This window comes from Babylonia areolata, chromosome 2 (genome assembly GCF_041734735.1).
Source record: "Babylonia areolata isolate BAREFJ2019XMU chromosome 2, ASM4173473v1, whole genome shotgun sequence".
NCBI lineage: Eukaryota > Metazoa > Mollusca > Gastropoda > Neogastropoda > Buccinidae > Babylonia > Babylonia areolata.
In genome coordinates this window covers 71,974,194-72,001,641 of record NC_134877.1, presented here as the reverse complement: position 1 = coordinate 72,001,641, position 27,448 = coordinate 71,974,194, and the positions used below count along the sequence as shown (strand labels likewise).

General features: G+C 47.6%; 1 protein-coding gene across 1 annotated transcript in view; it reads left to right on the top strand.

Annotated features, from left to right (window-relative positions):
• Positions 1–27,448, top strand: part of LOC143276892 (putative aminopeptidase W07G4.4) — a 103,030-nt gene that overhangs the window by 19,126 nt on the left and 56,456 nt on the right. The window contains exons 4-9 of the mRNA XM_076581550.1: positions 181–263; positions 5,087–5,195; positions 9,386–9,513; positions 9,984–10,083; positions 14,890–14,965; positions 24,586–24,671. Coding sequence (XP_076437665.1) covers positions 181–263; positions 5,087–5,195; positions 9,386–9,513; positions 9,984–10,083; positions 14,890–14,965; positions 24,586–24,671 — 582 coding nt within the window. The remainder of the gene's footprint in view (positions 1–180; positions 264–5,086; positions 5,196–9,385; positions 9,514–9,983; positions 10,084–14,889; positions 14,966–24,585; positions 24,672–27,448) is intronic.

Sequence of the window (27,448 nt, the reverse complement as noted above, 5' to 3'; positions counted from 1 at the left end):
TAGAGAAAGACTAATAAATAATTGTGCGAAGTTTTGCTCCTCTCAATCCATGGGAAGTGGGTCAGGGGAAATGTTTAATGAACATCCCTCATAATATTATGTGGTTAATGATATTGCTGGCCTTTAAAATGAAAGACCAATAATTTCCATGTGACATGTAGTTTGTGTGTCATGATTTAGGTGTACTCCCCTACTGGCCCCTTGAACAGAGACTTTGATGATGTCAGACGATTTTCTGAAGCAGCAGAGAAAGGTATCAAGCGGTAAGCAAATGATCTTTTTCTTTGTCTTTCAACCCAGTAATGTGACTGTGTAAGACTGACCCAGTAATGTGACTGTGTGTGACTGACCCAGTAATGTGACTGACCCAGTAATGTGACTGACCCAGTAATGTCACTGTGTGTGATTGACGCAGTGGCATGACTGATCTGTGGTGACTGACCCAGTGGTGTGACTGACCCATTGGTGTGACTGATCTGTGTTGACTGACCCAGTGGTGTGACTGATCTGTGGTGACTGACCCAGTGGTGTGACTGACCCAGTGGTGTGACTGACCCAGTGGTGTGACTGATCTGTGTTGACTGACCCAGTGGTGTGACTGACCCAGTGGTGTGACTGATCTGTGTTGACTGACCTAATGGTGTGACTGATCAGTGTTGACTGACCCAGTGGTGTGACTGACCCAGTGGTGTGACTGATCTGTGTTGACTGACCTAATGGTGTGACTGATCTGTGTTGACTGACCCAGTGGTGTGACTGACCCAGTGGTGTGACTGATCTGTGTTGACTGACCTAATGGTGTGACTGATCAGTGTTGACTGACCCAGTGGTGTGACTGACCCAGTGGTGTGACTGACCCAGTGGTGTGACTGATCTGTGTCGACTGACCCAGTGGTGTGACTGACCCAGTGGTGTGACTGATCAGTGTTGAGTGACCCAGTGGTGTGACTGATCTGTGTCGACTGACCCAGTGGTGTGACTGACCCAGTGGTGTGACTGATCTGTGTTGACTGACCTAATGGTGTGACTGATCAGTGTTGACTGACCCAGTGGTGTGACTGACCCAGTGGTGTGACTGATCTGTGTTGACTGACCTAATGGTGTGACTGATCTGTGTTGACTGACCCAGTGGTGTGACTGACCCAGTGGTGTGACTGATCTGTGTTGACTGACCCAGTGGTGTGACTGATCTGTGTTGACTGACCCAGTGGTGTGACTGATCTGTGTTGACTGACCCAGTGGTGTGACTGACCCAGTGGTGTGACTGATCAGTGTTGACTGACCCAGTGGTGTGACTGATCAGTGTTGACTGACCCAGTGGTGTGACTGATCAGTGTTGACTGACCCTGTGGTGTGACTGACCCAGTGGTGTGACTGATCAGTGTTGACTGACCCAGTGGTGTGACTGATCTGTGTTGACTGACCCAGTGGTGTGACTGACCCAGTGGTGTGACTGATCTGTGGTGTGACTGACCCAGTGGTGTGACTGATCTGTGTTGACTGACCCAGTGGTGTGACTGATCTGTGTCGACTGGCCCAGTGGTGTGACTGATCTGTGTCGACTGACCCAGTGGTGTGACTGACCCAGTGGTGTGACTGATCTGTGTTGACTGACCCAGTGGTGTGACTGACCCAGTGGTGTGACTGACCCAGTGGTGTGACTGGCCCAGTGGTGTGACTGATCTGTGTTGACTGACCCAGTGGTGTGACTGATCTGTGTTGACTGACCCAGTGGTGTGACTGACCCAGTGGTGTGACTGATCTGTGTTGACTGACCTAGTGGTGTGACTGACCCAGTGGTGTGACTGATCTGTGTTGACTGACCCAGTGGTGTGACTGATCAGTGTTGACTGATCTGTGGTGTGACTGACCCAGTGGTGTGACTGATCTGTGTTGACTGACCCAGTGGTGTGACTGATCTGTGTTGACTGACCCAGTGGTGTGACTGACCCAGTGGTGTGACTGATCAGTGGTGTGACTGATCTGTGTTGACTGACCCAGTGGTGTGACTGATCTGTGTTGACTGACCTAGTGGTGTGACTGACCCTGTGGTGTGACTGATCAGTGTTGACTGACCCAGTGGTGTGACTGATCTGTGTTGACTGACCCAGTGGTGTGACTGATCTGTGTCGACTGACCCAGTGGTGTGACTGACCCAGTGGTGTGACTGATCTGTGTTGACTGACCCAGTGGTGTGACTGACCCAGTGGTGTGACTGACCCAGTGGTGTGACTGGCCCAGTGGTGTGACTGATCTGTGTTGACTGACCCAGTGGTGTGACTGATCAGTGTTGACTGATCTGTGGTGTGACTGACCCAGTGGTGTGACTGATCTGTGTTGACTGACCCAGTGGTGTGACTGATCTGTGTTGACTGACCCAGTGGAGTGACTGATCAGTGTTGACTGATCTGTGGTGTGACTGACCCAGTGGTATGACTGATCTGTGTTGACTGACCCAGTGGTGTGACTGATCTGTGTTGACTGACCCAGTGGTGTGACTGACCCAGTGGTGTGACTGATCAGTGGTGTGACTGATCTGTGTTGACTGACCCAGTGGTGTGACTGATCTGTGTTGACTGACCTAGTGGTGTGACTGACCCAGTGGTGTGACTGATCTGTGTTGACTGACCCAGTGGTGTGACTGATCTGTGTTGACTGACCCAGTGGTGTGACTGACCCAGTGGTGTGACTGACCCAGTGGTGTGACTGACCCAGTGGTGTGACTGATCTGTGTTGACTGACCCAGTGGTGTGACTGATCTGTGTTGACTGACCCAGTGGTGTGACTGATCAGTGTTGTGACTGATCAGTGTTGAGTGACCCAGTGGTGTGACTGATCTGTGTCGACTGACCCAGTGGTGTGACTGATCTGTGTTGACTGACCCAGTGGTGTGACTGACCCAGTGGTGTGACTGATCTGTGTTGACTGACCTAATGGTGTGACTGATCAGTGTTGACTGACCCAGTAGTGTGACTGACCCAGTGGTGTGACTGATCTGTGTTGACTGACCTAATGGTGTGACTGATCTGTGTTGACTGACCCAGTGGTGTGACTGACCCAGTGGTGTGACTGATCTGTGTTGACTGACCCAGTGGTGTGACTGATCTGTGTTGACTGACCCAGTGGTGTGACTGACCCAGTGGTGTGACTGATCAGTGTTGACTGACCCAGTGGTGTGACTGATCAGTGTTGACTGACCCAGTGGTGTGACTGATCAGTGTTGACTGACCCTGTGGTGTGACTGACCCAGTGGTGTGACTGATCAGTGTTGACTGACCCAGTGGTGTGACTGATCTGTGTTGACTGACCCAGTGGTGTGACTGACCCAGTGGTGTGACTGATCTGTGTTGACTGACCCAGTGGTGTGACTGATCTGTGTCGACTGGCCCAGTGGTGTGACTGATCTGTGTCGACTGACCCAGTGGTGTGACTGATCTGTGGTGTGACTGACCCAGTGGTGTGACTGATCTGTGTTGACTGACCCAGTGGTGTGACTGATCTGTGTCGACTGGCCCAGTGGTGTGACTGATCTGTGTCGACTGACCCAGTGGTGTGACTGATCAGTGGTGTGACTGACCCAGTGGTGTGACTGATCTGTGTTGACTGACCCAGTGGTGTGACTGATCTGTGTCGACTGGCCCAGTGGTGTGACTGATCTGTGTCGACTGACCCAGTGGTGTGACTGACCCAGTGGTGTGACTGATCTGTGTTGACTGACCCAGTGGTGTGACTGACCCAGTGGTGTGACTGACCCAGTGGTGTGACTGGCCCAGTGGTGTGACTGATCTGTGTTGACTGACCCAGTGGTGTGACTGATCTGTGTTGACTGACCCAGTGGTGTGACTGATCTGTGTTGACTGACCCAGTGGTGTGACTGACCCAGTGGTGTGACTGATCTGTGTTGACTGACCCAGTGGTGTGACTGATCAGTGTTGACTGATCTGTGGTGTGACTGACCCAGTGGTGTGACTGATCTGTGTTGACTGACCCAGTGGTGTGACTGATCTGTGTTGACTGACCTAGTGGTGTGACTGACCCAGTGGTGTGACTGATCTGTGTTGACTGACCCAGTGGTGTGACTGATCAGTGTTGACTGATCTGTGGTGTGACTGACCCAGTGGTGTGACTGATCTGTGTTGACTGACCCAGTGGTGTGACTGATCTGTGTTGACTGACCCAGTGGTGTGACTGACCCAGTGGTGTGACTGATCAGTGGTGTGACTGATCTGTGTTGACTGACCCAGTGGTGTGACTGATCAATGTCGACTGACCCAGTGGTGTGACTGACCCAGTGGTGTGACTGATCTGTGTTGACTGACCCAGTGGTGTGACTGACCCAGTGGTGTGACTGACCCAGTGGTGTGACTGGCCCAGTGGTGTGACTGATCTGTGTTGACTGATCCAGTGGTGTGACTGATCAGTGTTGACTGATCTGTGGTGTGACTGACCCAGTGGTGTGACTGATCTGTGTTGACTGACCCAGTGGTGTGACTGATCTGTGTTGACTGACCCAGTGGTGTGACTGATCAGTGTTGACTGATCTGTGGTGTGACTGACCCAGTGGTGTGACTGATCTGTGTTGACTGACCCAGTGGTGTGACTGATCTGTGTTGACTGACCCAGTGGTGTGACTGACCCAGTGGTGTGACTGATCTGTGTTGACTGACCCAGTGGTGGGACTGATCTGTGTTGACTGACCCAGTGGTGTGACTGATCTGTGTCGACTGACCCAGTGGTGTGACTGACCCAGTGGTGTGACTGATCTGTGTTGACTGACCCAGTGGTGTGACTGACCCAGTGGTGTGACTGACCCAGTGGTGTGACTGACCCAGTGGTGTGACTGATCTGTGTTGACTGACCCAGTGGTGTGACTGATCTGTGTTGACTGACCCAGTGGTGTGACTGACCCAGTGGTGTGACTGATCTGTGTTGACTGACCCAGTGGTGTGACTGATCAGTGTTGACTGACCCAGTGGTGTGACTGACCCAGTGGTGTGACTGATCAGTGTTGACTGACCCAGTGGTGTGACTGACCCAGTGGTGGGACTGATCTGTGTCGACTGACCCTGTGGTGTGACTGACCCAGGGCTGTGGAGGCGGGCTGTAGAAAACCGTTGCTGGTGCAGCCAGTGGACAAGTCCTTTGAAAAATCGGACTACGCCACTTTGTTGGGTGCCCTGCATGCCTTGTATGTGGTGAGTAGTGTGCGTGTGTGTGTCTGTATGTGTCTGTGTGAGTGTATGTGTGTCTGTGTGCGTTTAAATGTGTCTGCATTATAATTTGTGTGTCTGTATGTGTCTGTGTGAGTGTATGTGTGTCTGTGTGCGTTTAAATGTGTCTGCATTATAATTTGTGTGTCTGTATGTGTCTGTGTGAGTGTATGTGTGTCTGTGTGCGTTTAAATGTGTCTGCATTATAATTTGTGTGTCTGTATGTGTCTGTGTGAGTGTATGTGTGTCTGTGTGCGTTTAAATATTGTCTGCATTATAATTTTTGTGGATTTGTTGAGGGAATTTGAATAAGCATGTGTGCTTGTTTGCACTCAGCCCTTATGACAAAACAGAGAAAAGTAAATTCAGATAATAAAAAAAATATGTGAGTATAATAGAAGAAATGGCAGGGTAAACTCACACACATAATATAATATACATATACACATACACATGACATTAGTCCCTTCGTATTCTGCATGTACACATAATATAATATGCATAATTTTTATACACATACACATGACATTACTCCCTTCGTAATCTGCATGTACACATACACATTAGTCCCTTCATAATCATATATATATTTCAAAAGTAGATTAGAAAGAGAGGGAGAGAGAGGGAAACAGAGACAGACAAACAGAATTTAATTAATTTACATTTGATATCAAATGTTGGATCATATTTGAATGAAACTAGTAATGCATTCCACAAACAACCACCCAAAAAGAAGAAAAGATAATATGCTCTTTGACTTGCATGCAACTGAAACAAAAAAACAAGAACAAAAAACAAAACAAAACATACTCAGCAAAAATAAATGCCCAAGTGAATAAGGCTAGATTTGAAGAGATAGATATTCTTGGAAGAGATATATGTTGAACTTATAATTAGTTCTATACATTGTGAATTATTTTTGTTTCAAATCTTGTGAGAGGAATGGACATAAAAACAGCTTCATTGTACAGATTATTTTGATCTCTATTGTATTGTCAGAAACTATTGATCAGGATTTGAGAAGGATCAGTTTTAAAGTTTGTGGAGAGAGAGAGAGACAGAGAGAGAGAACAACAAGAACAAAATGGTTTAATTGCATACATAGGCATGTGGCCTGTTGCAGACATAAACCTTATCAAACCTAAATATGGACAAGAAGATTTACTTTTTGGTCCTCTCTTTATTAGTTGAAGATCATCACACTCAAATAAGTTGATGACTTACATGAACAAAATATTGCCCTTCATTTGGTAGTTGTTGGTACAGGCAGTGGTTCAGCAGCTGACCTAGTCACCTACTGGGAAAATCAGCAGCTGTGGCTGTTTTAAATAATAGCCAACACCAATTGAGACCTGCAAAAATTGTTTTATATCAGCACCTTGGGCTATTTATACTCATAGCCAACACCCATTCTGAGACCTGCAAAAATTGTTTTATATCAGCACCTTTTGTTTTATATCAGCACCTTTGGCTATTTATACTCATAGCCAAAACACCCATTCTGAAACCTGCAAAAATTGTTTTATATCAGCACCTTTGGCTATTTATACTCATAGCCAAAACACCCATTCTGAAACCTGCAAAAAATGTTTTATATCAGCACCTTTGGCTATTTATACTCATAGCCAAAACACCCATTCTGAAACCTGCAAAAATTGTTTTATATCAACACCTTTGGCTATTTATACTCATAGCCAAAACACCCATTCTGAAACCTGCAAAAATTGTTTTATATCAGCACCTTTGGCTATTTATACTCATAGCCAAAACACCCATTCTGAAACCTGTAAAAATTGTTTTATATCAGCAGCTGTGGCTATTCATAGCCAACACCCATTCAGAAACCAGCAATTGTTGTTTTAAAAATGCATGTCATTAATGTAATGGAAGTATTTTTCTCATTCAAATGTACCGGTACTTTTAAACAAATGTTAAAAATCAAATGTTTGCTATCTGACACGTGTACATACCAATTTTGACAAAAGCAGTTTTTTTTTCAATTTATGAATTAAGGGTTTCTCATCACTAAACAAATCAGTTAGTCAGTCAGTCACTACTCAGTCACCAATCACTACTCAGTCAGTCTCAGTCGGTCAGTCTCAGTCAGTCAGTTACGAGTCAGTCAGTCAGTCAGTCACTACTGAGTCAGTCAGTCAGTCAGTACTCAGTCACTAATCACTACTCAGTCAGTCAGTCAGTCAGTCAGTCAATGCTCAGTCAGTCAGTCACAGCTCAGTTGGTCAGTCTTTACACAGTCAGTCAGTCACTGCTCAGTCAGTCACTACTCAGTCATGACTCAGTCAGTCAGTCACTGCTCAGTCAGTCAGTCAGTCACTACTCAGTCAGTCAGTCACGACTCAGTCACGGCTCAGTCAGTCACGACTCAGTCACTACTCAGTCACGACTCAGTCAGTCACTAGTCAGTCAGTCAGTCACTACTCAGTCACTACTCAGTCAGTCACTACTCAGGCAGTCACTACTCAGTCAGTCAGTCAGTCAGTCAGTCAGTCAGTCACTACTCAGTCAGTCACTACTCAGTCAGTCAGTCACTACTCAGTCAGTCACTACTCAGTCAGTCAGTCACTACTCAGTCAGTCACTACTCAGTCAGTCAGTCACTACTCAGTCAGTCACTACTCAGTCAGTCAGTCAGTCACTACTCAGTCAGTCAGTCAGTCAGTCAGTCACTACTCAGTCAGTCAGTCAGTCACTACTCAGTCAGTCAGTCAGTCACTACTCAGTCAGTCAGTCACTACTCAGTCAGTCACTACTCAGTCAGTCAGTCAGTCACTACTCAGTCAGTCACTACTCAGTCAGTCAGTCAGTCACTACTCAGTCAGTCAGTCACTACTCAGTCAGTCAGTCACTACTCAGTCAGTCAGTCAGTCACTACTCAGTCAGTCAGTCACTACTCAGTCAGTCAGTCAGTCACTACTCAGTCAGTCAGTCAGTCACTACTCAGTCAGTCAGTCACTACTCAGTCAGTCAGTCAGTCACTACTCAGTCAGTCAGTCACTACTCAGTCAGTCAGTCAGTCACTACTCAGTCAGTCAGTCAGTCACTACTCAGTCAGTCAGTCACTACTCAGTCAGTCAGTCAGTCACTACTCAGTCAGTCAGTCACTACTCAGTCAGTCAGTCAGTCACTACTCAGTCAGTCAGTCAGTCACTACTCAGTCAGTCAGTCACTACTCAGTCAGTCAGTCAGTCACTACTCAGTCAGTCAGTCACTACTCAGTCAGTCAGTCAGTCACTACTCAGTCAGTCAGTCAGTCACTACTCAGTCAGTCAGTCAGTCAGTCACTAGTCAGTCAGTCAGTCAGTCACTACTCAGTCAGTCAGTCAGTCACTACTCAGTCAGTCACTAGTCAGTCAGTCAGTCAGTCACTAGTCAGTCAGTCAGTCAGTCACTACTCAGTCAGTCAGTCAGTCACTACTCAGTCAGTCACTAGTCAGTCAGTCAGTCAGTCACTACTCAGTCAGTCAGTCAGTCACTACTCAGTCAGTCACTAGTCAGTCAGTCAGTCAGTCACTACTCAGTCAGTCAGTCAGTCAGTCACTACTCAGTCAGTCACTACTCAGTCAGTCACTAGTCAGTCAGTCAGTCAGTCACTACTCAGTCAGTCAGTCAGTCACTACTCAGTCAGTCACTACTCAGTCAGTCAGTCAGTCACTACTCAGTCAGTCAGTCAGTCAGTCACTACTCAGTCAGTCACTACTCAGTCAGTCAGTCAGTCACTACTCAGTCAGTCACTAGTCAGTCAGTCAGTCAGTCACTACTCAGTCAGTCAGTCAGTCACTACTCAGTCAGTCAGTCAGTCAGTCAGTCACTACTCAGTCAGTCAGTCAGTCAGTCACTACTCAGTCAGTCACTACTCAGTCAGTCAGTCAGTCACTACTCAGTCAGTCAGTCAGTCAGTCAGTCAGTCACTACTCAGTCAGTCAGTCAGTCAGTCACTACTCAGTCAGTCAGTCACTACTCAGTCACTACTCAGTCAGTCAGTCAGTCACTACTCAGTCAGTCAGTCAGTCAGTCAGTCACTACTCAGTCAGTCAGTCAGTCACTACTCAGTCAGTCAGTCAGTCAGTCAGTCACTACTCAGTCAGTCAGTCAGTCAGTCACTACTCAGTCAGTCAGTCACTACTCAGTCAGTCAGTGGGTGTGAGGTGTGTGCAGCCCCTGGAGGTGTGGGAGGCGTGTGAGGAGAGACGGAGGAAGGTGGAGGTGCTGGGTGTGATGTGCGGCAGTCTGGCCATGGGAACTCCTACTGGACTGGATGTGGTGATGGCCCTGGAGACAGGAAGGTGTGTGTGTGTGTGTCTTTCTGTTTGTGTGTTTATGTCAGTGTGTGTGTGTGTGTGACTGTGTGTGTGTGTGTCACTGTGTGCGTGTGTGTGTGTGTGTGTCACTGTGTGTGTGTGTGTATGTGTGTGTGTGTGTGTGTGTGTGTCACTGTGTGTGTGTGTGTGTGTGTGTGTGTCACTGTGTGTGTGTGTGTGTGTATGTGTGTGTGTCACTGTGTGTGTGTGTGTGTGTATGTGTGTGTGTCACTGTGTGTGTGTGTGTGTCACTGTGTGTGTGTGTGTCACTGTGTGTGTGTGTGTGTGTGTGTGTGTGTGTCACTGTGTGTGTGTGTATGTGTGTGTGTGTGTGTGTGTGTGTGTCACTGTGTGTGTCTGTGTGTGTGTGTGATTATACGTGTCAGTGTGTAATGTAAGTGAATGATCTGGAACAGTTTTACTTGCTGACAGGTCAGAGGTCATGGTGTGTGCAGGACTGTGACCCGGGACATAGGCGGGTCAGACCCAGAGCGAATGGCGGCACCCAGAGTGGCTGACTACATCCGGCAGACATTTAAGGGCACCTGTGTCAAGGTGAGGTGTGCTGTTTTGATGTCACCTGTGTCAAGGTGAGGTGTGCTGTTTTGATGTCAGCTGTGTCAAGGTGAGGTGTGCTGTTTTGATGTCAGCTGTGTCAAGGTGAGGTGTGCTGTTTTGATGTCACCTGTGTCAAGGTGAGGTGTGTTGTAGTATTTGATGTCACCTGTGTCAAGATGAGGTGTGCTGTTTTGATGTCACCTGTGTCAAGGTGAGGTGTGCTGTAGTATTTGATGTCACCTGTGTCAAGGTGAGGTGTGCTGTTTTGATGTCACCTGTGTCAAGGTGAGCTGTGCTGTTTTGATGTCAGCTGTGTCAAGGTGAGGTGTGCTGTTTTAATGTCACCTGTGTCAAGGTGAGGTGTGCTGTTTTGATGTCACCTGTGTCAAGGTGAGGTGCGCTGTTTTGATGTCACCTGTGTCGAGGTGAGGTGTGCTGTTTTGATGTCACCTGTGTCAAGGTGAGGTGTGCTGTTTTGATGTCACCTGTGTCAAGGTGAGGTGTGCTGTTTTGGTGTCACCTGTGTCAAGGTGAGGTGTGCTGTTTTGATGTCACCTGTGTCAAGGTGAGGTGTGCTGTTTTGATGTCAGCTGTGTCAAGGTGAGGTGTGCTGTTTTGATGTCACCTGTGTCAAGGTGAGGTGTGCTGTTTTGATGTCACCTGTGTCAAGGTGAGGTGTGCTGTTTTGATGTCACCTGTGTCAATGTGAGGTGTGCTGTAGTATTTGATGTCACCTGTGTCAAGGTGAGGTGTGCTGTTTTGATGTCAGCTGTGTCAAGGTGAGGTGTGCTGTTTTGATGTCACCTGTGTCAAGGTGAGGTGTGCTGTTTTGATGTCACCTGTGTCAAGGTGAGGTGTACTGTTTTGATGTCACCTGTGTCAAGGTGAGGTGTGCTGTTTTGATGTCACCTGTGTCAAGGTGAGGTGTGCTGTTTTGATGTCACCTGTGTCAAGGTGAGGTGTGCTGTAGTATTTGATGTCACCTGTGTCAAGGTGAGGTGTGCTGTTTTGATGTCACCTGTGTCAAGGTGAGGTGTGCTGTAGTATTTATGTCACCTGTGTCAAGGTGAGGTGTGCTGTAGTATTTGATGTCACCTGTGTCAAGGTGAGGTGTGCTGTTTTGATGTCACCTGTGTCAAGGTGAGGTGTGCTGTAGTATTTGATGTCACCTGTGTCAAGGTGAGGTGTGCTGTAGTATTTGATGTCACCTGTGTCAAGGTGAGGTGTGCTGTTTTGATGTCACCTGTGTCAAGGTGTGGTGTGCTGTTTTGATGTCACCTGTGTCAAGGTGAGATGTGCTGTTTTGATGTCACCTGTGTCAAGGTGAGGTGTGCTGTTTTGATGTCACCTGTGTCAAGGTGTGGTGTGCTGTAGTATTTGATGTCACCTGTGTCAAGGTGAGGTGTGCTGTTTTGATGTCACCTGTGTCAAGGTGAGGTGTGCTGTAGTATTTGATGTCACCTGTGTCAAGATGAGGTGTGCTGTTTTGATGTCACCTGTGTCAAGGTGAGGTGTGCTGTAGTATTTGATGTCACCTGTGTCAAGGTGAGGTGTGCTGTTTTGATGTCACCTGTGTCAAGGTGAGCTGTGCTGTTTTGATGTCAGCTGTGTCAAGGTGAGGTGTGCTGTTTTAATGTCACCTGTGTCAAGGTGAGGTGTGCTGTTTTGATGTCACCTGTGTCAAGGTGAGGTGCGCTGTTTTGATGTCACCTGTGTCGAGGTGAGGTGTGCTGTTTTGATGTCACCTGTGTCAAGGTGAGGTGTGCTGTTTTGATGTCACCTGTGTCAAGGTGAGGTGTGCTGTTTTGGTGTCACCTGTGTCAAGGTGAGGTGTGCTGTTTTGATGTCACCTGTGTCAAGGTGAGGTGTGCTGTTTTGATGTCAGCTGTGTCAAGGTGAGGTGTGCTGTTTTGATGTCACCTGTGTCAAGGTGAGGTGTGCTGTTTTGATGTCACCTATGTCAAGGTGAGGTGTGCTGTTTTGATGTCACCTGTGTCAATGTGAGGTGTGCTGTAGTATTTGATGTCACCTGTGTCAAGGTGAGGTGTGCTGTTTTGATGTCAGCTGTGTCAAGGTGAGGTGTGCTGTTTTGATGTCACCTGTGTCAAGGTGAGGTGTGCTGTTTTGATGTCACCTGTGTCAAGGTGAGGTGTACTGTTTTGATGTCACCTGTGTCAAGGTGAGGTGTGCTGTTTTGATGTCACCTGTGTCAAGGTGAGGTGTGCTGTTTTGATGTCACCTGTGTCAAGGTGAGGTGTGCTGTAGTATTTGATGTCACCTGTGTCAAGGTGAGGTGTGCTGTTTTGATGTCACCTGTGTCAAGGTGAGGTGTGCTGTAGTATTTATGTCACCTGTGTCAAGGTGAGGTGTGCTGTAGTATTTGATGTCACCTGTGTCAAGGTGAGGTGTGCTGTTTTGATGTCACCTGTGTCAAGGTGAGGTGTGCTGTAGTATTTGATGTCACCTGTGTCAAGGTGAGGTGTGCTGTTTTGATGTCACCTGTGTCAAGGTGAGGTGTGCTGTAGTATTTGATGTCACCTGTGTCAAGGTGAGGTGTGCTGTTTTGATGTCACCTGTGTCAAGGTGTGGTGTGCTGTTTTGATGTCACCTGTGTCAAGGTGAGATGTGCTGTTTTGATGTCACCTGTGTCAAGGTGAGGTGTGCTGTTTTGATGTCACCTGTGTCAAGGTGTGGTGTGCTGTAGTATTTGATGTCACCTGTGTCAAGGTGAGGTGTGCTGTTTTGATGTCACCTGTGTCAAGGTGTGGTGTGCTGTTTTGATGTCACCTGTGTCAAGGTGTGGTGTGCTGTTTTGATGTCACCTGTGTTAACTCACTCTACCCTCAGTCAAAATGGCCGGGTTTCCCTCTCAAATCGCATTATTTTAAGCAGTTTTTAAAAAATCACAAAAAATCAACCACTCACCCTACAAACATAAAACACATACCAGTGGACAGATATAACAATTAATTTACTAAAAATGCTTACCTTAAGTGAAGGAACCACATGGTTTTGATGATATAGGTAATCCAATATGATACACATTGGCAGGAAAACAAAAAAAAATTTTTAACACAGGTAATCCACTTCTTCATGCTCTGAATCCTCCTACACTGGTTCAGTCACACTCCTGTACTCTTGGTTTGATGTGCTTATGATACTATTTATGCATGCTGTATAAAAAAAGAGATTTGATGAGAATATATTGGAAAAAAACCACAAAAAACTGATTGCTGCTTGCAGTCTTGAAAAACACACTGGAAAACATTTGCAGGACTGTACACTCATTGGAAAAAACACCACACATGCACTCTTTTTTACACAGTGCACACACTGTAGACACTTCAGTGACACTGTTAGTTGCTGAAGTCTTGTTTGGTATGGTAGATTTCAAAGCAGGGCACAGCACATAGGGCTTTCTGGCACTGTTGACATTGAAACTTGGTGCGCTGCACCCTGTTCTTCAGGTGCTCTCTGGTGGCTCCTCTTGCCTTCTCCTTGGCGTAGCACACAACACAGTGCCTGTAGCCTGTGTTCTCCATGAAGTGTTGGCGCTTGCAGTCGAGGCGGTTGACTTCCTCGTTGACTGGGGCAGCAGCACGATTCCGCTCCTCATCATCCCCAACTGGAAGACTGGCGAGGTCGTAGCACACAGAAATGGCAAATTGTTCCAGTGTCAGCGTTCTTTTTCCCCAGACTCCTCTGCAGCTTGTTGTACAGGCAGTGAGACTGGATCATTGTGAGGGTCAAAAGGTGGAAGGCCAGCTTCTTCCACCATTTGATGGTCTTCCGGTGCATTGGCATGTAAGATACCATCTGGTCACTGAGGTCAACACCAGCCATATTGCCAATGTAGTCAACAACAGCCGTGGGTTTTCTTTTGTGTTCTGACCGTGATCTCACTGCGGTCATTTCAGGGATGTGCTGAGTTGTTATCATATGCACATCCCTCTTGTCCTTCCACCTATTGACCATCACCTGGTTCAGTCTCCTGTAGTCCATCTGGCCAGGTAAATCTGGAGATGTGTGTGTGTGCTGTACCCCAGGTAAAATGATGTCTAAATCTGGAGGTGTGTTGGTTCTGTACCCCAGGTAAAATGATGTCTAAATCTGGAGGTGTGTTGGTTCTGTACCCCAGGTAAAATGATGTCTAAATCTGGAGGTGTGTTGGTTCTGTACCCCAGGTAAAATGATGTCTAAATCTGGAGGTGTGTTGGTTCTGTACCCCAGGTAAAATGATGTTTAAATCTGGAGGTGTGTGTGTGCTGTACCCCAGGTAAAATGATGTCTAAATCTGGAGGTGTGTTGGTTCTGTACCCCAGGTAAAATGATGTCTAAATCTGGAGGTGTGTGTGTGTGTGCTGTACCCCAGGTAAAATGATGTCTAAATCTGGAGGTGTGTTGGTTCTGTACCCCAGGTAAAATGATGTCTAAATCTGGAGGTGTGTTGGTTCTGTACCCCAGGTAAAATGATGTCTAAATCTGGAGGTGTGTGTGTGCTGTACCCCAGGTAAAATGATGTCTAAATCTGGAGGTGTGTGTGTGCTGTACCCCAGGTAAAATGATGTCTAAATCTGGAGGTGTGTTGGTTCTGTACCCCAGGGAAAATGATGTCTAAATCTGGAGGTGTGTGTGTGCTGTACCCCAGGTAAAATGATGTCTAAATCTGGAGGTGTGTGTGTGCTGTACCCCAGGTAAAATGATGTCTAAATCTGGAGGTGTGTTGGTTCTGTACCCCAGGGAAAATGATGTCTAAATCTGGAGATGTGGGAAGTGTGTGAAGGTGTGTATACTGTTCCCCAGGTGGAGGTGGTGGAAGACAGAGCAGAGATAGAGAAGGAGTTCCCTTTAATGGCTGCCGTCAACAGGGCTGCCAGTGGTGAGTCCCTGCTGCTTTCCATGGCACTCTCCATGTTCTCTCTTCTGGCTTTCCAGAATGAGTCTTCTGGCTTTCCAGTTTTTTTCTGGCTTTCCAGTTTTTGTCTTCTGGCTTTCTATCTTCTGGCTTTCCAGTTTTCTGGCTTTCTGTCTTCTGGCTTTCCAGTTTTCTGGCTTTCTGTCTTCTGGCTTTCCAGTTTTCTGGCATCTGGCTTTCTATCTGTCTTTCCAGTTTTTGTCTTCTGGTTTTCTATCTTCCTGCTTTCCAGCCTTCTGGCTTTCCAGCTTTCTGTCTTCTGGCTTTCCAGCTTTCTGTCTTCTGGCTTTCCAGCTTTCTGTCTTCTGGTTTTCTGCTCTGTCTTCTGGCTTTCCAGTTTTCTGTCTTTAGGCTTTCCAGCTTTCTGTCTTCTGGCTTTCTAGCTTTCTGTCTTCTGGTTTTCCTGCTCTGTCTTCTGGCTTTACAGCTTTCTGTCTTCTGGCTTTCTGCTCTGTCTTCTGGCTTTCCAGCTTTCTGTCTTCTGGTTTTCTGCTCTGTCTTCTGGCTTTCCAGCTTTCTGTCTTCTGGCTTTCTGCTCTGTCTTCTGGCTTTCTGCTCTGTCTTCTGGCTTTCCAGTTTTCTGTCTTTAGGTTTTCCAGTTTTCTGTCTTTCGGCTTTCCAGTTTTCTGTCTTCTGGCTTTCCAGTTTTCTGGTTTCTGTCTTCTGGCTTTCTATCCTCTGGCTTTCCGGCTTTCTGGCTTTTGGCTTTCCAGCTTTCTGTCTTCTGGCTTTTCCGCTTTCTGTCTTTCCACAGAGCTTTCCATATTTCTGTCTCTTTGTTTTCAACAAGTCCTTCTAGCTTTCTGTCTTTCTGCAATGATGATGATGACAGGGTGACAGTCCTGTGTGGATGTGTGTCAAGTGACAGTCCTGTGTGTGGATGTGTGTCAAGTGACAGTCCTGTGTGTGTGGATGTGTGTCAAGTGACAGTCCTGTGTGGATGTGTGTCAAGTGACAGTCCTGTGTGTGTGGATGTGTGTCAAGTGACAGTCCTGTGTGGATGTGTGTCAAGTGACAGTCCTGTGTGTGGATGTGTGTCAAGTGACAGTCCTGTGTGTGTGGATGTGTGTCAAGTGACAGTCCTGTGTGTGTGGATGTGTGTCAAGTGACAGTCCTGTGTGTGTGGATATGTGTCAAGTGACAGTCCTGTGTGTGTGGATGTGTGTCAAGTGACAGTCCTGTGTGTGTGGATGTATGTCAAGTGACAGTCCTGTGTGTGTGGATGTGTGTCAAGTGACAGTCCTGTGTGTGTGGATGTGTGTCAAGTGACAGTCCTGTGTGTGTGGATGTGTGTCAAGTGACAGTCCTGTGTGGATGTGTGTCAAGTGACAGTCCTGTGTGTGTGGATGTGTGTCAAGTGACAGTCCTGTGTGTGTGGATGTGTGTCAAGTGACAGCCCTGTGTGTGTGGATGTGTGTCAAGTGACAGTCCTGTGTGTGTGGATGTGTTAGCTGACAGTCTTCTTCTTCTTCCGGTAATGTCCAGCTGCCAGCCTTGGCAATTACTGACATTTGGAGAAGCTGCGCACCGCGTTGATATCAGACAAAGAGAGAGAGAGGTTGTTGCTCGAATGGAGGGGGGGTGGGGGTTGTGCTGATTTGCAGTATACTGCTGTATGCAGAGCTGCACCACAGCTGTTAGGCCTTGTCCCACCAGCCAGCTGGAGGCAGGTGCTGTATGCAGAGCTGCACCACAGCTGTTAGGCCTTGTCCCACCAGCCAGCTGGAGGCAGGTGCTGTATGCAGAGCTGCACCACAGCTGTTAGTAGCAAGCTGGAGGCAGGTGCTGTATGCAGAGCTGCACCACAGCTGTTAGGCCTTGTCCCACCAGCCAGCTGGAGGCAAGTGGTGCCCCAGGGCATCCTAGTGGTGCACCAGGCCTGCAGAGCACCTTATCAAGTTGGGGAGGGGGTTTTTGGGGGGTGAGGAGGGGGGGCCAGGGATGAATACTGCTTGGACACCCTCCGGAGGAAGATGCCCAGGGTTGAGGACTGGACTGTTTCAGGGGGGAGGGTGTTCCAGTCACAGATTGTTCTTGGGAAGAAGGCGTTGTTTCTATAGTCCGTACGGCAGGGGATGCGTTGGAACAGCTGACTGTGTTGGCTTCTTCTGCCACTTGGGGGGCAGAGGTTTGAGGACTGTGCATTTCACACATGCTTCACCATGCTTTATTTTATATAGCATGGAGAGCCTGGCGATGCGTTGGTGCTCCTCAAATGAAGGCCACTGGAGCTGGTGGAGCATGTTATTCACACTAGAGATATTCCTGTGTCGGTTTAAGACAAACCTGGCTGCTTTTCACTGGACTTTTTCAATCCTGGAGGCTTGCGTGGCGGTGTAAGGGTCTCAAACAGTGCTGGCATACTCTACAGTTAGCCGAACTAGGGCCTTGTACGCCAGCTCCTTGGTCGTCTTGGAGCACACCTCCAGGTTTCGCCTCAGGAAGCCCAGGGCTCTGTTGGCTTTCTCACAGGTATTGTCAATATGCTTGTCCCAGGAAAGGTCTGTCTGCAGTGTGACCCCGAAGTACTTAGCAGAGGGAACTCGCTGGAGGGTGTGGCCGTGGAGAGAGTAGGTGGTACTGGCATTCATGGGCTTCCTGCTAGGGGTTTAGGGCAGCTGGTTGCACTTATCGGGGTGGAATGCCATGTCCCACTCTCTCTCCCAGGTTTCCAGGCAGTGGAGATCCCCTTGAAGCTTGGCCAGGTCACCGGCTATCAGAAGCTGGGCATTCTGCATCGCAGCGGCTCTTTTCAGGGATACGTCAGTCGCTTCAAGCCCGGCAGAGTCAGAGACGTCTGGGCGGTAGCATGCACAGAGGAATAGTGGGCGTTGCTTGTGAGTTTGTAGTTTGACCCACAGGATCTCGGCTCCAGTGTCGAGTTCTGGGACCTCAGCACACTGCATGTCATTTCTGACAGGGATGAGGACTCCGCCACCATTCCTGTTGTGGTCCTTCCTGTAAACAGTATACGTCGATGGAAGGAATTCTGCACTGCTGATGTTGGGGTCTAGCCAGGTTTCTGTGCTGATTAGCATGTCCAGTTTCGTGCTAGCAAGCAGATTGACGATCTCTGCTCGTTTCCCTTGCGCTGATTGGAAATTGACGTTCAGTGGGCGAAGGGGGCGGTTTTGTTGCTTGCCATGCTGGCTATTGCGGGAAGGAGTGGAAGAGTGGAGGGATTGAAGTCAGAGTCTTCCTCTGGCACTGAAGGAGGCTGTTTTGTTGCTTGCCATGCTGGCTATTGCAGGAAGGAGTGGAAGAGTGGAGGGGTTGAAGTCAGAGTCTTCCTCTGGCACTGAAGGAGGCTGTTTTGTTGCTTGCCATGCTGGCTATTGCAGGAAGGAGTGGAAGAGTGGAGGGGTTGAAGTCAGAGTCTTCCTCTGACACTGAAGGAGGCTGTTTTGTTGCTTGCCATGCTGGCTATTGCAGGAAGGAGGGGAAGAGTGGAGGGGTTGAAGTCAGAGTCTTCCTCTGGCACTGATGTGATGCTGGAGTTGAAACGACTCTCTTGACCATCTCCATGGAGGTCAAATGCAGTTGTACTGTAGTTTACACTGGCGCAAATCACACAGTGCCAGGTGAGCTCTGGTGTGTCGATATGGTGCTGGTAGGTGTCTGGACCAATATCTAGGCAAGAAGCATGAAACCAGGCCCCACAGGATTCACATTCAATTCCTCTGGTGGTCCAGGTAACCGACAGGTCGCATATTCCACATGGGGCCCTAGAGGTGTCGCTGTCGGTGCACCTGCACGTTGAGTCAGTCATTTGGTTCAGCTGTGAAGTGACCATGCTGGTCGGTGCACCTGCACGTTGAGTCAGTCATTTGGTTCAGCTGTGAAGTGACCATGCTGGTCGGTGCACCTGCACATTGAGTCAGACATTTGGTTCAGCTGTGAAGTGAGTATGCTGGTCGGTGCACCTGCACGTTGAGCCAGTCATTTGGTTCAGCTGTGAAGTGACTATGCTGGTTGGTGCACCTGCACGTTGAGTCAGTCATTTGGTTCAGCTGTGAAGTGACTATGCTGGTTGGTGCACCTGCACGTTGAGCGACATTTGGTTCAGCTGTGAAGTGAGTATGCTGGTTGGTTCAGCTGTGAAGTGACTATGCTGGTTGGTTCAGCTGTGAAGTGACTATGCTGGTCGGTGCACCTGCACGTTGAGCGACATTTGGTTCAGCTGTGAAGTGACTATGCTGGTTGGTTCAGCTGTGAAGTGACTATGCTGGTTGGTTCAGCTGTGAAGTGACTATGCTGGTCGGTGCACCTGCACGTTGAGCGACATTTGGTTCAGCTGTGAAGTGACTATGCTGGTTGGTTCAGCTGTGAAGTGACTATGCTGGTTGGTTCAGCTGTGAAGTGACTATGCTGGTTGGTTCAGCTGTGAAGTGACTATGCTGGTCGGTGCACCTGCACGTTGAGTCAGTCATTTGGTTCAGCTGTGAAGTGACTATGCTGGTTGGTGCACCTGCACGTTGAGCGACATTTGGTTCAGCTGTGAAGTGACCATGCTGGTCAGAGGATGGGACAGAAGGCGTGCTGTGGTTTGTGTGGGGAACTGGGACAGCAGGAGTATTTCTAACAACAGAGTGGAAGCATACATCTTTTAAGTTTGATAAGCTGAGTTTGGGGACAGAGTGGAGTTTGTTTTGGTTTTGTTTCGGTTTGTGAGTCAAAATTTACTGGGAGCTGCCATCTTGGATTTCACGAGTTGGTATAATAAGTTTTGGAACAGGTTAACGGGGTGGTGGGTAAAGAAAAAGGAGAAAATACTAGCTTTCCAGAATGTTCTTGTATTAAAAAAAATTTAGGTTTAAGATGGAAGAGGAGAGATGAATAGATAGAGCCGAAAACCTCAAAGGAGAACACTTTCTGAAGCAGGAGAAGAGTGAAGGTGGTCTGATACCCGCGCATACGCAACCCTGTCCTGTGTGGATGTGTTGATTTATTTTGTTTATTAAGATGTCTTGCTTGTGCGCTTATTCTTGAAGCTCTATGAGCTTTACAGTAGCACTAAAAGCATTCATTCAAACACACCCACAAACATACACTCCAACACACCCACAAACATACACTCCAACACACCCACAAACATTCACTCCAACACACCCACAAACATACACTCCAACACACCCACAAACATACACTCCAACACACCCACAAACATGCACTTATCATTTGAAACATAGGTAAGAGAGGACAATTAAAAGAGGTCATGCCATAAAATGAATCAAATAATCCATCAAATATAAAAAGTTAAATACAAGAAATAAAGATAACAACAACAAGAACAAAATTGTAGACAATTTAAAACACACATACACACACACACATGCACGGATGCACGCACACACGCATGCATGCATGCATGCAAGCTCGCACACAGATTAACAAACAAATACAGCAAACAACTACACAATTACATGCTAAACCAGTTCTTACTAAACATTCCCCATAGAAACATTTGCACTTAAGATTTATGGATTAAAATTGGAAATGCAAAAATATGTTGACAATTCACACACACACATGCACACGCACATTGTATGATAAAAACAATTCTTATTAGATATTCCTCACAGAAAGATATCCACATTATATTTTTTTGAATTCAACAACAACAACAACAACAACAAAAAATTAAATAAAATAAAATAGAGTAAAACAACTAACTGACAAACTAACTGACTGACTAACTTAATTAACTAAGGAACTAACTGGGTACCTGAATACAAATTGTAGACAATTCAAACCCATCCACAACCCTTCACACACACACCTCTCCACCATCCACCCCCAACCACCCTTCACACACACCTGTCCACCATCCACCCTAACCACCCTTCACACACACCTGTCCACCATCCACCCCCAACCACCCTTCACACACACCTGTCCACCATCCACCCTAACCACCCTTCACACACACCTGTCCCCCATCCACCCCCAACAACCCTTCACACACACCTGTCCACCATCCACCCTAACCACCCTTCACACACACCTGTCCACCATCCACCCTAACCACCCTTCACACACACCTGTCCACCATCCACCCTAACCACCCTTCACACACACCTCTCCACCATCCATCCTGAACAACCCTTCACACACACCTGTCCACCATCCACCCTAACCACCCTTCACACACACCTCTCCACCATCCATCCCGAACAACCCTTCACACACACCTGTCCACCATCCACCCCCAACAACCCTTCACACACACCTGTCCACCATCCACCCCCAACAACCCTTCACACACACCTCTCCACCATCCACCCTAACCACCCTTCACACACACCTGTCCACCATCCACCCCCAACAATCCTTCACACACACCTCCACCATCCACCCCCAACCCTTCACACACACCTGTCCACCATCCACCCCGAACAACCCTTCACACACACCTCTCCACCATCCATCCTGAACAACCCTTCACACACACACCTGTCCACCATCCACCCCCAACAACCCTTCACACACACCTCCACCATCCACCCCCAACAACCCTTCACACACACACACCTCTCCACCATCCATCCCCAACAACCCTTCACACACACCTCTCCACCATCCACATCTCCACCATCCACCCCCAACAACCCTTCACACACACCTGTCCACCATCCATCCCGAACAGCCCTTCACACACACCTGTCCACCATCCACCCTAACCACCCTTCACACACACCTCTCCACCATCCATCCTGAACAACCCTTCACACACACCTGTCCACCATCCACCCTAACCACCCTTCACACACACCTCTCCACCATCCATCCCGAACAACCCTTCACACACACCTGTCCACCATCCACCCCCAACAACCCTTCACACACACCTGTCCACCATCCACCCCGAACAACCCTTCACACACACCTCTCCACCATCCATCCTGAACAACCCTTCACACACACACCTGTCCACCATCCACCCCCAACAACCCTTCACACACACCTCCACCATCCACCCCCAACAACCCTTCACACACACACACCTCTCCACCATCCATCCCCAACAACCCTTCACACACACCTCTCCACCATCCACATCTCCACCATCCACCCCCAACAACCCTTCACACACACCTGTCCACCATCCATCCCGAACAGCCCTTCACACACACCTGTCCACCATCCACCCCGAACAACCCTTCACACACACCTCTCCACCATCCATCCTGAACAACCCTTCACACACACCTGTCCACCATCCACCCCCAACAACCCTTCACACACACCTCTCCACCATCCATCCCGAACAACCCTTCACACACACCTCTCCACCATCCACCCCCAACAACCCTTCACACACACCTCTCCACCATCCATCCCCAACACACATGTAACATACAGCAACAGCATCAACAACAGTTCAAATGTACGCAGATAAACTACTGTGTAAAACAAACCACAACATTGCATTATCATACACAGATAAACTACTGTGTAAAACAAACCACAACATTGCATTATCAAACACAGATAAACTACTGTGTAAAACAAACTAGAACATTGCATTATCAAACACAGATAAACTACTGTGTAAAACAAACCACAACATTGCATTATCAAACACAGATAAACTACTGTGTAAAAGAAACCACAACATTGCATTCTGTGTGTGGATGTGTCAGGTGACAGTCCTGTGTGGATGTGTCAGGCGACAGTCCTGTGTGGATGTGTCAGGTGACAGTCCTGTGTGGATGTGTCAGGTGACAGCCCTATGTGTGGATGTGTCAGGTGACAGCCCTATGAGTGGATGTGTCAGGTGACAGTCCTGTGTGGATGTGTGTCAGGTGACAGTCCAGTGTGGATGTGTCAGGTGACAGCCTTATGAGTGGATGTGTCAGGTGACAGTCCTGTGTGTGGATGTGTCAGGTGACAGTCCTGTGTGGATGTGTCAGGTGACAGTCCTATGTGTGGATGTGTCAGGTGACAGTCCTGTGTGTGGATGTGTCAGGTGACAGTCCTGTGTGGATGTGTCAGGTGACAGTCCTGTGTGTGGATGTGTGTCAGGTGACAGTCCTGTGTGGATGTGTCAGGTGACAGTCCTGTGTGGATGTGTGTCAGGTGACAGTCCTGTGTGGATGTGTCAGGTGACAGTCCTGTGTGGATGTGTGTCAGGTGACGGCCCTATGTGTGGATGTGTGTCAGGTGACAGTCCTGTGTGGATGTGTCAGGTGACAGTCCTGTGTGGATGTGTCAGGTGACAGTCCTGTGTGTGGATGTGTGTCAGGTGACAGTCCTGTGTGGATGTGTGTCAGGTGACAGTCCTGTGTGTGGATGTGTGTCAGGTGACAGTCCTGTGTGGATGTGTGTCAGGTGACAGTCCTATGTGTGGATGTGTGTCAGGTGACAGTCCTGTGTGGATGTGTCAGGTGACAGTCCTGTGTGTGGATGTGTCAGGTGACAGTCCTGTGTGGATGTGTCAGTCCTATGAGTGGATGTGTCAGGTGACAGTCCTATGTGTGGATGTGTCAGGCGACAGTCCTGTGTGGATGTGTCAGGTGACAGTCCTGTGTGGATGTGTCAGGTGACAGTCCTTTGTGTGGATGTCTCCTATGTGTGGATGTCTCAGATGAGTCCTGCATGTGGATGTGTGTCAGATGGCAGTCCTGTGTGTGGATGTGTCAGATGACATTCCTGTGTGTGGATATGTGTCAGATGACAGTCCTGTGTGGATGTGTCAGGTGACAGTCCTGTGTGGATGTGTCAGATGACATTCCTGTGTGTGGATGTGTGTCAGATGACAGTCCTGTGTGTGGATGTGTCCTGTGTGTGGATGTCTCACATGAGTCCTGTGTGTGGATGTGTCCTGTGTGTGGATGTCTCACATGAGTCCTGTAATGTGCATGTGTCCTGTGTGTGGATGTCTCACATGAGTCCTGTGTGTGGATGTGTCCTGTTTGTGGATGTCTCACATGAGTCCTGTGTGTGGATATGTCAGGTGGCAGTCCTGTGTGTGGATATGTCAGGTGGCAGTCCTGTGTGTGGATATGTCAGGTGGCAGTCCTGTGTGTGGATATGTCAGGTGACAGTCCTGTGTGTGGATATGTCAGGTGACAGTCCTGTGTGGATGTGTCAGGTGACAGTCCTGTGTGTGGATATGTCAGGTGACAGTCCTGTGTGGATGTGTCAGGTGACAGTCCTGTGTGTGGATATGTCAGTTGACAGTCCTGTGTGTGGATATGTCAGGTGGCAGTCCTGTGTGTGGATATGTCAGGTGGCAGTCCTGTGTGTGGATATGTCAGGGTGGCAGTCCTGTGTGTGGATATGTCAGGTGACAGTCCTGTGTGTGGATATGTCAGGTGACAGTCCTGTGTGTGGATATGTCAGGTGGCAGTCCTGTGTGTGGATGTGTCAGGTGACAGTCCTGTGTGTGGATATGTCAGGTGACAGTCCTGTGTGTGGATATGTCAGGTGACAGTCCTGTGTGGATGTGTCAGGTGACAGTCCTGTGTGTGGATATGTCAGGTGACAGTCCTGTGTGTGGATATGTCAGGTGACAGTCCTGTGTGGATGTGTCCAATGTGTGGATATGTCAGATGACAGTCTTGTGTGGATGTGTGTTCCAGTGGTGAAGCGACACCAGGCACGCCTTGTTTTTCTGGAGTACAGAGCTGACGGCCCCATCGACAAAACACTCTTCCTTGTTGGCAAGGTATGTTCTTCTTTGTTTGCAAGGTATATTCTTCCTTTGTTGGCAAGGTGTGTTCTTCCCTGTTGGCAAGGTGTGTTCTTCCCTGTTGGCAAGGTGTGTTGGCAAGGTGTGTTTTTCCTTGTTGGCAAGGTGTGTTGGCAAGGTGTGTTTTTCCCTGTTGGCAAGGTGTGTTCTTCCCTGTTGGCAAGGTGTGTTTTTCCCTGTTGGCAAGGTGTGTTTTTCCTTGTTGGCAAGGTGTGTTGGCAAGGTGTGTTCTTCCCTGTTGGCAAGGTGTGTTGGCAAGGTGTGTTTTTCATCGTTGGCAAGGTGTGTGCTTCTTGGCAAGGTGTATTCTTCCTTGTTGGCAAGGTGTGTTCTTACCTGTTGGCAAGGTTGGTTCTTCCTTGTTGGCAAGGTGTATTCTTCCCTGTTGGCAAGGTGTGTTCTTACTTGTTGGCAAGGTTGGTTCTTCCTTGTTGGCAAGGTGTATTCTTCCTTGTTGGCAAGGTGTGTTCTTCCTTGCCAACAAGGTGTGTTCTTCCTTGTTGGCAAGGTGTGTTGGCAAGGTGTATTCTTCCTTGTTGGCAAGGTGTATTCTTCCTTGTTGGCAAGGTGTGTTCACAAGGTGTGTTCTTCCTTGCCAACAAGGTGTGTTCTTCCTTGTTGGCAAGGTGTGTTGGCAAGGTATGTTCTTCCTTGTTGGCAAGGTGTGTTCTTCCTTGTTGGTAAGGACTGATGTGTTGTGTACATTGTGTGTTGTATCACTGTGTGTGATGTATCACTGTGTGTGATGTGTTGTATCACTGTGTGTGGTGTATCAGTGTGTGTGATGTGTTGTATCACTGTGTGTGATGTGTTGTATCACTGTGTGTGATGTATCACTGTATGTGATGTGTTGTATCACTGTGTGTGGTGTATCAGTGTGTGTGGTGTGTTGTATCAGTGTGTGTGGTGTATCAGTGTGTGTGATGTGTTGTATCACTGTGTGTGGTGTATCACTGTGTGTGATATGTTGTATCACTGTATGTGATGTGTTGTATCACTGTGTGTGATGTATCACTGTGTGTGATGTGTTGTATCACTGTGTGTGATGTATCAGTGTGTGTGATGTGTTGTATCACTGTGTGTGATGTATCACTGTGTGTGATGTGTTGTATCACTGTGTGTGATGTATCAGTGTGTGTGATGTGTTGTATCAGTGTGTGTGATGTATCACTGTGTGTGATGTATCAGTGTGTGTGATGTGTTGTATCACTGTGTGTGATGTGTTGTATCACTGTGTGTGATGTATCAGTGTGTGTGATGTGTTGTATCACTGTGTGTGATGTGTTGTATCACTGTGTGTGATGTGTTGTATCACTGTGTGTGATGTATCACTGTGTGTGATGTATCACTGTGTGTGATGTATCAGTGTGTGTGATGTGATGTATCACTGTGTGTGATGTGTTGTATCACTGTGTGTGATGTATCAGTGTGTGTGATGTATCAGTGTGTGTGATGTGATGTATCACTGTGTGTGATGTGTTGTATCACTGTGTGTGGTGTATCACTGTGTGTGATGTGTTGTATCACTGTGTGTGATGTATCACTGTGTGTGATGTGTTGTATCACTGTGTGTGATGTGTTGTATCACTGAGTACAATGTTGTGTTGTATCTCTGTGTATGATGTGTGTTGTATCACTGTGTACAATGTTGTATTGTGTCTCTGTGTACGATGTGTGTTGTATCACTGTGTGTGATGTGTTGTATCACTGTGTACATTGTGTGTTGTATCACTGTGTGATAATAATAATAATAATAATAATAATAATAATTATAATAATAATGTACATTTATATAGCGCCCTTTCTCTCTAAGAGCTCAGGGTGCTTTACATGAAAGAAAATATTACAAAATATATTACAAGTTATATAAAACATTAATGACCACTCTTTCTCAAGAACCCCTCCCCCTCTCCCCCCTCACACACTCTCCCCCTTCCACTCTACATACATCCAAAGTGAGCTGACATGGGTGGTGTTGGAGAACAAGGAAGCTGAGAGTGCTTGTAGATAGGTTTTAAAAAGATAAGTTTTTAGTGATGAGCAAAAAGCAGAAATAGAATCAGATGCACAAATATGATGAGGAAGGTTGTTCCAGATGTGAGGAGCAGCAAAGAAGAAAGAACATTCACCATAGGTTCTTGTATTGACACAAGGAAGTTTCAAAAGGTAACAGTCAGAGGAAGAGTGGAAATTTCTTTCGGGAGTGTAAACACTGATAAGGTCAGAAAGATATGTAGGTCCTGCAAAGTGGAATGCAGAACAGCAGAGATACGCAACTTTGTATTTAATTCTCGCTTCAATGGGGAGCCAATGTAGAGTACGGAGGTGAGGAGAAATGTGATCAGTACGTGGGACTCTGAGAGTCAGACGGGCAGCATTGTTTTGAAGTTTTTGAATTCGCTGAAGAATATTATGTGGACAGCCTATGAGAAGAGAATTACAGCAGTCAATTCGTGACAGCACAAAAGCAGAAATAAGAGTTTTAGTAGTTTCAACAGAAAGGTACTGACAGATAGAGTTGATGCGACAATGTTCACAATTAACTATGTGTATCAGATTTACTACCTGAGCATGCATGCTGAGGTTTGAGTCAAGAATGACTCCAAGGTTCCTTGCTGATTTAGAAAACTGAACTGTGGCATCACCAACCACAAAGGAGTCAGGAAAACAAGTAGATGTGGACATTCTTGCAGAGGAAATAATCATAGCTTCAGTTTTGTCATCATTCAACTTTAGTTTGTTGAATGTCACCC